The sequence below is a fragment of the Phocoena sinus genome, chromosome X (assembly GCF_008692025.1).
Source record: "Phocoena sinus isolate mPhoSin1 chromosome X, mPhoSin1.pri, whole genome shotgun sequence".
Lineage (NCBI taxonomy): Eukaryota > Metazoa > Chordata > Mammalia > Artiodactyla > Phocoenidae > Phocoena > Phocoena sinus.
In genome coordinates, this window is record NC_045784.1 from 30,766,859 (window position 1) to 30,777,496 (window position 10,638).

Consider the following 10,638-nt stretch of genomic DNA (forward strand, 5'->3'; position numbering starts at 1 on the left):
AAATAAAGACCTCCTTGAAGTTATTATACATTTATTTACATGTGCTATTTACCTTTGGGTTTAACTGGTAATCTGGACCTGCACTGGTATAGAGACATTTAAGGTGAAAAGAATTTTTTTAAAGGATTATTTATCAAACATAGTTCTAATCGCCTATGTATTTTTGTGCACTAGACACAGCTGTACAGCAGTTGAGTAATGCTGGTTAGCTGTTAAAGGTGGTATTCTGTAGTGCAGAATGCTTGCCTATTTCACCTTTTCTCCTGATTGCTCCTATGTAAAGGTAATGTGCTGCGAAGAAACAAATGGTTATCCAGTTTATGAAAAAGCCTGACAATTGCACTTCCAGTCACCCTGGCCTTGCATATATAACAGAGCATACAGTGAGCACATCTAGCAGGTGAATTTAAAAGTAAATATGCCTTTATTTTTTCCTTTCACTCCCAAAGTGGTCAATCTGACCATCTTCAGTTACGAACTTAAATACGAAAAATGTTAAGAAGTAAATTGTAATTTTCTAAGTACTAAACAACATGCTGTATCTTTTTGTTTATGCATAGAACAAATATTAAAAACAAGACTTTAAAGTAGACAATAACTATAGTATTATAGGAATTCAAAGTTCTAGATAAAGTATGTTCACACTGTAGAGGAACTTTCAAAACTTCAGTGAAATAGACCTATTACTAGTATCCAGAAACCACACTTAAGCCAATGGTTATTAACCTAACCAAACATCTGTTAAAACTTCTTAAATACACCACACATATACATGCAAGAACACATATAAGTACACACTTACACTAAGACTTTGCTAAATTTAGGCATCCTAAAAATCCCACCAGGGAGCTAATTGGTCACATAACATTATCTCACTCATTAGTAAGGTATCGGTGAAAGACATTTTAGTTCCCACCAGGATCATTCTGTTTCTTAATATAAGCCAAATGTTCAGTGGTACTTTAACTCAGGATATTTTCTCTTCATATGAGAATTAAATGAGTATTACTGGGCCAAGGTATCAGAATACATTGTATAATGAATGAGACACATACAAAAATAGGGACATTCTGAAAGGACCTCATGGTACAAAGAAGTAGGAAATTTATTCACAATATTAACATTATATGTCATAACCACATTTCATTCATAATCAAATGAAAATGTTCATTTCCTTCAACTTTACAGAATTTCAAAGCCTAATAAATACTTATTAAACAAATAAATGACAGAAAAATTGTTTGCTTATTTTTTCATAAAAATTAAATCCAATTAAACTTAAATTGTATAAACATGTTAACTTTATAGAATGGACAAAAGCAAGTAAGTTTTACATGGCAATCTTTTTATAAATTACTTGTTTTTTTCTTCCAGTTTTATGGAGATATACTTGACATTTAGCACTAAGTTTAAGGCATACAGTAAGTCCCCTACACACGAACCTTTAAGTTGTGAAAGGTCAAATATGCGAACGTGTGGTCACATGTCCAATCATGTAAGTTAGTTCACGTGTCTGATGTACATTGTCATGTGTGTGCATCCTCTACAAGTGGTTGTGCTTTTGTGTACTTTACAGTACTGTATAGAATACAGTAGTACAGTATCTTTATTTCAAGCCCAGCATGTCCCGAAGCAAGCATAAAAGCAGCAATGATGTAGCTGGTACTGCTAAGAAGCAGTGATAACGATGGAAACAAAACTGAAAATAATTGAGAGAGTGGAGCGAGGTGAGAAGATGGAATTGGCAGCCCAGAGAAAGCATGAAGAGAGACAAGAGGAAGAAGAAATAACTGAGGAACTGAAGAGATTCACCATGCGGGAAATGGCAAGGGGATTTTCTTTATTTGAGGAGGCACTGTTAGTTTTTGAGGCATAGGATCCAAACAAAGAACAATACACAAAGGTTGCAGCAGCCATTCAGAATGCAATCCAGTGGTACCATGTCATCTATGACGAGAAAAGAGGCTAGATAGAACTGAATCCAGCAAGAAACCAGAACATGTGCATCAATGTCAGGCATGAGCGAAACTGCAGCTTGCCCTCCGTCTCCTGTTGCTGACGATCCCTCAACTCCACCATCTCCCACCTCCTCTCCCTCCTCCAGTCAGTAACTCTTCTTGCCTGTTCACTCGATGCCAGCCCCTGGATGCCAGCTGTTGTACTGTACTACTGTACTTTTCAAGGTGATGTACTGTAAGATTTAAAATGATTACTTTTTGTGTTTGTTTTTTATGCATTATTTGTGTGAAAAGTATTATAAACCGATTGCAGTACAGTACTATATAGCCGATTGTGTTAATTGGGTACCTAGGATAACTCTGTTGGACTTACAAACAAATTGGACTTACGAACGCATTCTCGGAATGGAATTCGTTCCTTTGTAGGGGACTTACTGTACAGCATAATGGTTTGACTTATGTTGGGCAATAAGAAATTTTCCTTTACCCTTCTAGATTCTTCTGGCTGGTATAAGAATTAAACTAACAAAGTTTAATAACATGTACATGTTATTAAATCAAACAAAGTTTAATAACATGTACATATGGGAGAGTCCCAAGAAAACGGAATGACCAATATGGCTGAAACCCTCACCTTATATATGATCTTCAGCTAAAAACAAAAGAGGATGCTGTGGGTAGTGTTTGAGACTTCAAATGGGAGCAAGGTGATTTATATGAAGATGGAAAAGCAAATGTTTGGTAGATGGGCCATGTAGAGAGACATTGGACACAGAGTCCAAACTAGGCCCTGCTGAGTTTCTCCTACCACTACTAGCCCATATTCTTTGTAGATATCTCTGGTGATAGCTCTATTGGGGAATAATTGGCCCTCTATCTAAATATTTTTAGGCAGTTAGGAGCAAGGTCAAAGTTTCTTCCTGAGACTTTTGGGCCTAGATTTTTTTTCAGCTTGAAATAATCTGCATACCAAAGAAGCGTTTCGTGGTGGAAAGTTTTGTTCCCCTACACTTACATACATCATGAAATGATTACCACAATAAGTTTAGCAAACATCCATGACCTCATATAGATACAAAATAAAAGAAAAAGAAAAAAATATTTTTTCCTTGTAATGAGAACTCTTAGGATTTACTCTTAACAACTTTCATATGCAACATACAGCAGTCTTAATTATATTAATCATGTTATACATTACATCCCTATACTTATTTATCTTGTAACTAGAAGTTTGTACCTTTTGACCACCTTCATCCAACCTCCCCACCCACCTCTGGTAACCACAAATCTGATCTCTTTTTCTATTAGTTTGTTTGTCTTTTGAAGTATACTTGGCCTACAACACTATGTTTAGTCACTGGTGCACAACACAGTGATTAGATATTTCTGTACATTATAAAATGATCACAACTCTAGTTACCACCTGTCACCATATAAAGATATTACATTACTATTGACTATATTCTCCACAGTGTACATTTCATTCCCTTGACTCCTTTATTTTGTAATTGGAGGTTTGTACCACTTAATCTCCCACACGTTTCACTCATTCCGTGACCCCCTCCCCCTGTATCAAATTACTTTTTGACATCTGATTACATCACCAATCATATGGCTCTCCTGTTACAACTATTAGGAGCCTTCCAATGATAAGTGGCAGGAATCTTTCAAAGCTTACATTTTAAAAACGAAATACGGGGCTTCCCTGGTGGCGCAGTGGTTGAGAGTCCGCCTGCCGATGCAGGGGACGCGGGTTCGTGCCCCGGACCGGGAGGATCCCACATGCCGCGGAGCGGCTGGGCCCGTGAGCCATGGCCGCTGGGCCTGCGCGTCCGGAGCCTGCGCGTCCGGAGCCTGTGCCCCGCAACGGGAGAGGCCACAACAGTGAGAGGCCCGCATACCGCAAAAAAAAAAAAAAAAAAAAAAAAAAAAACGAAATACGTTGTTTTACAGATCTAAAAATGTTAAGGCACATCTAGCTTCAGGTATTTCTCATTTTTTCTCAGGTATCTTGCTCTTTCTCCATTATTGTTTTCCTCTGTCTCTTTATGTCAATGTTCCTCATTCTTGGGACATAACATAGCCACAAGCATCTTCAGGTTTATATCCTACCAGCTTAGCAACTGCAGTGGAAAATGATTTCTCATTTTCAGTAGTTCTAGCTAACATCTCAGATTTAACTCTTAAATATACTTTTGGTCACATGCCATGCTTAAACCAATTACCATAACCAATTTGAGATATACTGATTGGACATGGCTGCATCATGTGTCCTTTCCTCTAGACATGGCAGTGAATTCAGCTAAACTTAAACCAAGTGGACTAAGATTGTAGAATGGGTTTTTCCCCCATGAAAATCAGGATGCTATTAGCATAAGTATGTTAAGGGAACACTAAGCAAACAAAAATAAAATCTACTGCTTGTTCTCAAAAAAATACCAAAACATCTTAATCAGTGTCCTATTTCTTACATGAAAAAAATCAAAACTCAACTTATAGTTTGTGTCAATTATTCTTTCTGAGATTAACTCCACATTTCCACCCAACCCCAAAATTGTGGCCACAGTTGCCCAAACAAGCCAAGGTCTTTCAAGTCTACTTCTTCCATCTGACATAGTCTTTCTCTAGCAACACATAACTGCCACTTTCCATCAATAGAAAATATAATTATATTTAAAGATTCAAATATAATACCTCTGTGAAACATTTCCCAACTCCCATTAAATAATTGCTACACAGTTCTCTGTACTTACACAATACTGCATATATAAATCTATTATAAAATATACTGTATTTTGATAGTTTCTGTGTGGTGTTTCCCTCACCTGGTGTGTGAATTACTTGGGAGTACAAACTGCTTCAACAATTGACATATCTCTAGCCGCTAAGGCAATAACTGACCCAGTTTATGTTGGATGGATTAATTATTAAATAAGTCAAATTGAATAAAGTCTCAAATTCAGCAGCCAAATCTTGTCTTTACATGAATAAGTTGAACGAAGAGCTCCTAAACAAGTGTTAAGTGGGGCTGGTAATATTAATGAGTCCAGAAGCTCTTAGAGGTCTCCTTCAGATAGCATTGCAAATGAGCATTATTTTATTTTCACCAAGCCTTTCAGGTGATACATGCAACAAAATCAGCAAAGTCAGTACTCATTGTGGCACACAAAGTAACTATTATGTATCTGTCTTAAAAGTTCCTGTGATGTTCTGGCTAGTTTTGTTTAAGTAATATTTATAATATTTAGGAGAAAGGAGGACAAAAGTGAACCTGATGCTTTTGTGGAGAAGGAATTCCCTGGCTGAGGAGAAAAGCCTGCCAAAGTTTTGGTGTTTCTTGTTTGTTTGTTTGAAACAAGATTGAAGGACTGTATAATGCAAGATGAAGCCATTAACAGTTAAAAGGGAGAGGACACACTAAAGAGACTCAGCTAGGGCCCTGGTAAATTATCAAAAATTGTGGGCTTTCTTAGTGAGAGTCTATGATTTGAGAAATTCATGAAGAGAAAAGGCGGAGGTCCCTGGGCACCTGAAAATGAGAATTGCTGCATTTAACTAGGCTGACTTTGGCATGGCATTTTGAAGAAGGCAGTCATATGTAATGTAACGAATAAATAGAGCATATCAGAGCCTGAAAACGCCTCCTGAAAACCTGAGAATAGGCTCATGTGGGTGAAACGAGGTGAAGGATGGTGCTTGGTACACTATAAACCCTCAGTAACATTGGGCTGGTTTTGAATGAAATGAAACCTAACCTGAATCCAGTCCCTACTCGTTAACAGCGGGGAAGATAATGGGTGCCTAGGCAACGTCTAGCAATTTCCGGGATAGAGGCGGCTCCCAACTGTTCCGTCACCAGGGGCTACAGAACTGCGACGGGCCGGGAGAAGGGAGGAATCTACGCGGAGCGTCATCCGACTGCGTCGGAACCGGACACTCTGGCCGGAAGTAGAAAGCGAAGAAAACTAAATGACCGTTGGTGAATTTCAACACTTATGTCGTGAATTTCAGATAATTTTCCACTTGTTTATTAAGATGGAAAACTCGGATTCCAACGTGAAGAAGATGGAGTTTCGGCCCAACGCATAAGTCAAACGGACCGATTGGTTTGGGAAGAAGATTTCTCCAGGTTCGTAAATAATCTGAGTGAAGAAGATTACAAACTTATGAGAGACAACAATCTTCTAGGCATTCCAGGTGAAAGTACAGAAGAAGAGTTGCTGAGAAGACTTCAGCTAATTAAAGAAAACCCACCACAAGACTCAGATGAAAATACAGGTATATTTTGCTTTTGGAGGGAATAGGATGGGATGAATAAGGAACTTCATAATAGTAAATAGTAACTTCATAATAGTAAATAGTAAATTATACAGAAGTGACATAAATTAATTTGGTAAGTAACTTCTCATAAAAAGAACTGGCATTTACTTGATTTTTGGTGAGAATGTCAAGGTATGCTTGTTTTCCTGATTCACATTTGGGTTGTTTTAATTGGAAAACAGTGTGAAGTAGCCTATTTGTATTTTTCTTGGTTTTCTACCTCAATTGAAAGTCCCTCCTACTTCCTGAATTATTTTTTCTACATAGACATGTAAAAAAAGCAAACAGAAATATTTTATATTCTAATCAAGTGGTTCTCAACTGGGGACAATTTTGCTCTCTCCAACACCTGGGGACATTTGACAATGGCTAGAGATATTTTTGGTTGTCACAGGGGAGGCATGGGTGTTACTAGCATCTAGTGGGCAGAGGCCAGGGATGCTGCCAAATATCCCACAATGCACAAGATAGCTCCCCAAAACAAAGAATTGTCTGGCACCAAAATGTCAATAGTGCTAAGGCTGAGAAACCCTGCTTGAACCTCAGGTCTGGTGCCTTCTCTCCCAGTGTGAAGTAGAGGATTTTACTGTCTAATGAAGAGGATACTATAATACTTTGGTTCTTGAATATGGTCTTATATGTACCATGCTAGGTTCAGTCTATTCATTTGATCTGACCTTCAATTTAATGTCAATTAAAAATCTTGGTAACATTAAGAAGTATTCAAAATTCAAACTCTTTTAAACCTGTAAAACTTGTTTATGTTTGGGCAATAATCTTATCTTTTAAAACAGCTTATATATTATCAAAAGCACATAAATGAAGAGCCTAGAAATAGTAATGTTGGAGACTAATGAAAATTAGACAATAATGTAAATTGAACTAAAATATTAGCATTGTACCTTAACTGGTGTTTACCTTGTTTAATTGTATTAGTGTTTTGACAGAGGACTGAAAAAAAAGTCTCTTGACATTCCTCCTACAGTGGTACACAGGGCTGTGTATATGATGAAATACTGAAAAATAGACTTCCTCCAGATTCCCTTTTTAAAAAATTCTCTAAGTTTATCTAGGATTAGCTCACTCTTTTCAGATGGAATTGAAACTTTTCTACCTTTACTTATAAATCTAGACAGTGTAGTTTATAAAATATTAACTCTATAAATGTGAAATCAGTTTAAAACACCTGAGTATTTAAGTTCTCATTTTTTGTTTGTTTTTGAAACAAAGTTTCAGAGTGCTATTTTATGATGGTTCTAATTTGGTAGTTCTTTTATGCACCCTCCCCATTTTTTTTGTTAACAGATAGAGGAGACTCTTCAGATGATGTGTCTAGTGGTGACTCTACAATAGACTGGCTTAACTGTTCTGGACAAACTGAAAATATGACAAGTGGACAAAGAGAAAACCAATTTTGGAGAGAACAGAGCCAAATTAATCCTAAAAGTGATCAGTTCAGATTCAGTTTAGAAACAAATTTTAACCTTGATAATGGGAGTCCAAATCCAGAGAATGAATATGTAGCATCTGCAAGACTTCCCAGAAGAGAAAATACGGAAGACAGCCAAAGGCAAGTGGACAATCCACAATCTGAATCAATATTTACAAGACCATCTATGTCTGAACAAGATACAACTGAAACATTAATGGAATTCCCACCTGCCAGAAGTCAGAGAAGAGCAAGAAGTAGGAGCCCAGAGTATCGGAGAACCAGAGCAAGAATTGAAAGTTGGTCGCCTCCATGTTCACTTAGGGAAACTGTACAAAGACTTAATCATAGTATACCATCTCAGACTTTTGAGCAGCCTCTGGTAAGTGAGAATGCGAGATTTTCTAGAACTGAGCACCAAGAAATATTGAGACAGCAAATGACTGGATTTGAGTTGCAAAACAGTGGTCTTATTGAAACTTCTAGAACAAGGAATGCCGTTCATGGAGAAAATTCTCCAGATACAACCGGCAGTGGTGAATCTTGGGGAATGAGGAAAATACATCCAACCATACCCTTCAATCTTGAAGTAGGACAAGTTCATTCTGGAGCATATTCTCAGAGAGACAGCAGAGCTAGTAGAACTCAGTTAACATCTGAGACACCAAACAACACTGCCACTTCTGAAAGTGAACGAGGACTGAGGCATATGTATTCACATTCTGAGCAGGCAGATGTGAGAGCTTATGTCAATACCATCAGAAATCCCGTTTGTAAAATTTTAAATACTAGCTTAAATGATACAACATCTGTTCCAATTCAGAGCATGTTAAGGCAGACAATGACAGAATTTAGTAACTCAAGTAACCTTATGGACATTAACAGTAATTTAGAGCACAGTGTCTCACCTCCAAGTCAAAACATGGAATGGCCAGAGTCACCAAATAGAAGAGATGGTCCTAATGGTAGTAGTAGTGGTAGATTTTGTTGTGATTCAAATCCTAGCTATGATACCCATTCAAGTTCCACGCTGATTTGTCATTCAAGACCCAATTGTATGTTTAGTTCCAGTTCTAGTCCTATTTCCAGTTTCAGTCCTATTTCCAGTTCCAATCCTATTTCCAGTTCCAGTACTATTTCCAGTTCCAGTACTATTTCCAGTTCCAGCTCAAGTGATGAAAATTCACTGATGTTTGAAGGCAGTGAAGAAAGAAACTTATCATCAGATGTATCATCAGAGACCACGCAAGGGAGTAGACGAATGACCCCAGTAATATTTAATGAAAGTGACTCTGGGCCCTCCCATAATCTGCAACAGTTTTTCCTCTTAAGTGGAGATAATCTATACCCAACTACAGGACTCACCAAAGCACAGATTGACAACTTGGCTGTAAGATCTTTTGGTGAAAATGATGCATTAAAAGCCTGTAGCATTTGCATTACAGAGTACACAGAAAACAGCAAGCTTCGCATCCTACCTTGCTCCCATGAATATCACATTCACTGCATTGATCGCTGGCTGTCTGAGAACTCGACCTGTCCTATTTGTCGTGAGCAAGTAGTGGATTCCAATGAGAGTGAAAATTCTAATTGAGATCTGAATTCTCAGCAATATAAAGTGTTATAGGGCTTCCCTGGTGGCGCAGTGGTTGAGAGTATGCCTGCCGATGCAGGGCACACGGGTTCGTGCCCCGGTCCAGGAAGATCCCACATGCTGTGGAGCGGCTGGGCCCGTGAGCCATGGCCGCTGAGCCTGCACGTCCAGAGCCTGTGCTCCGCAATGGAAGAGGCCACAACAGTGAGAGGCCCATGAACCACACACACACACACACACAAAAAGAAGCAATTTAAGACTATATTAAGAGTCATTCACATAAAGAAGTCATGTTACATTCATAGAATGCCATTAAAAGCTTTGAAACCCTTCTCTTCCTATCTCTCTCCACAGCAGTTTATCCCACCTCCCTAACACTACCTTAAAGTTTCTCCTATTCCCCACTACCAATGTATCAGTCAGTTCTAGCTAAAAACTGATGGGACACTTTAAAAGAGTGATGGAATAGCATTTAATGAAGAGACTAAAGTGTGTAAAGAATGAAGGGAAACCAAGAGATGATGAAGTACCCTGAGGCTAGCAACTGTGAGAAGCCAGTATTATAACCACTAGGTTTGAAGGGGCATAGAGAGATAGCAGTTCCTGCAACCCAGAATGTCTTAGAGTTTTAGTAGAAGTCCACCCAACAAGAGATGTAACCTTAGAAAATCGCATCCACTGCCAACCTAAAGTTTGGAAGGGGGCAGATCATGGAAATAAATACCCTTACCTTCTTTCCTCCTGACTTCTAATCTCTTGTCAGTAGTTCATATTAGCCAAACCCAACCTGAAGACACAGAGAGACTGGTCGATGAAGCTGATAAAGGTCAGCCTCCTGGAATCACGGAGCAGGGTTAGGAAGGATGGCGAGTAGATCTGGTAAGCAAATCAGAGACCATCTACCACAACCAGTATTCCCAACTCTCTTCAAACCCAGTCTGTGTATGCTTTCTTGCCTCTTCCGCTTGTTCTCTATTCCACTCTATGACTCAGCTATTTAACAACCCTCTCTATTTTCCTTTCATCTACTCAGATCTTGTATTTTTAAAAGTGATAAGATGACAAAGCCTTAGAACTTAATTACCTTTCTCTTAAACACGTCACACTTCGATTTGCTGTGATTGTAAACAACTAAGGAAAAAGGGCAGTTATAGGTATGTCTTTAATTTTTCCTTCTTAAATATATTCAAGCTTCAATTTCTTTCTATATATGTTTAGTTCATACAATTAATTTTTAAAACAGATTCTGATTTCTTATAAAAGGTTTTATGGTTTATATATGACTCTTAATCCTTGTGTGAATGACCCAAAGTACCCAATTGCTGCTTGGAGCCTCA

At 38.1% G+C, this 10,638-nt stretch overlaps 1 protein-coding gene across 1 annotated transcript; it reads left to right on the forward strand.

The window, feature by feature from the left end:
- The first annotated feature begins 5,993 nt into the window (after positions 1–5,993).
- On the forward strand, positions 5,994–9,301 carry LOC116747045 (E3 ubiquitin-protein ligase RLIM-like). Its single transcript, XM_032618878.1, is given in 3 exon segments — positions 5,994–6,012; positions 6,015–6,236; positions 7,584–9,301. Coding segments are annotated over 3 exon segments (1,959 nt in total).
- The last annotated feature ends 1,337 nt before the right edge of the window (positions 9,302–10,638 follow it).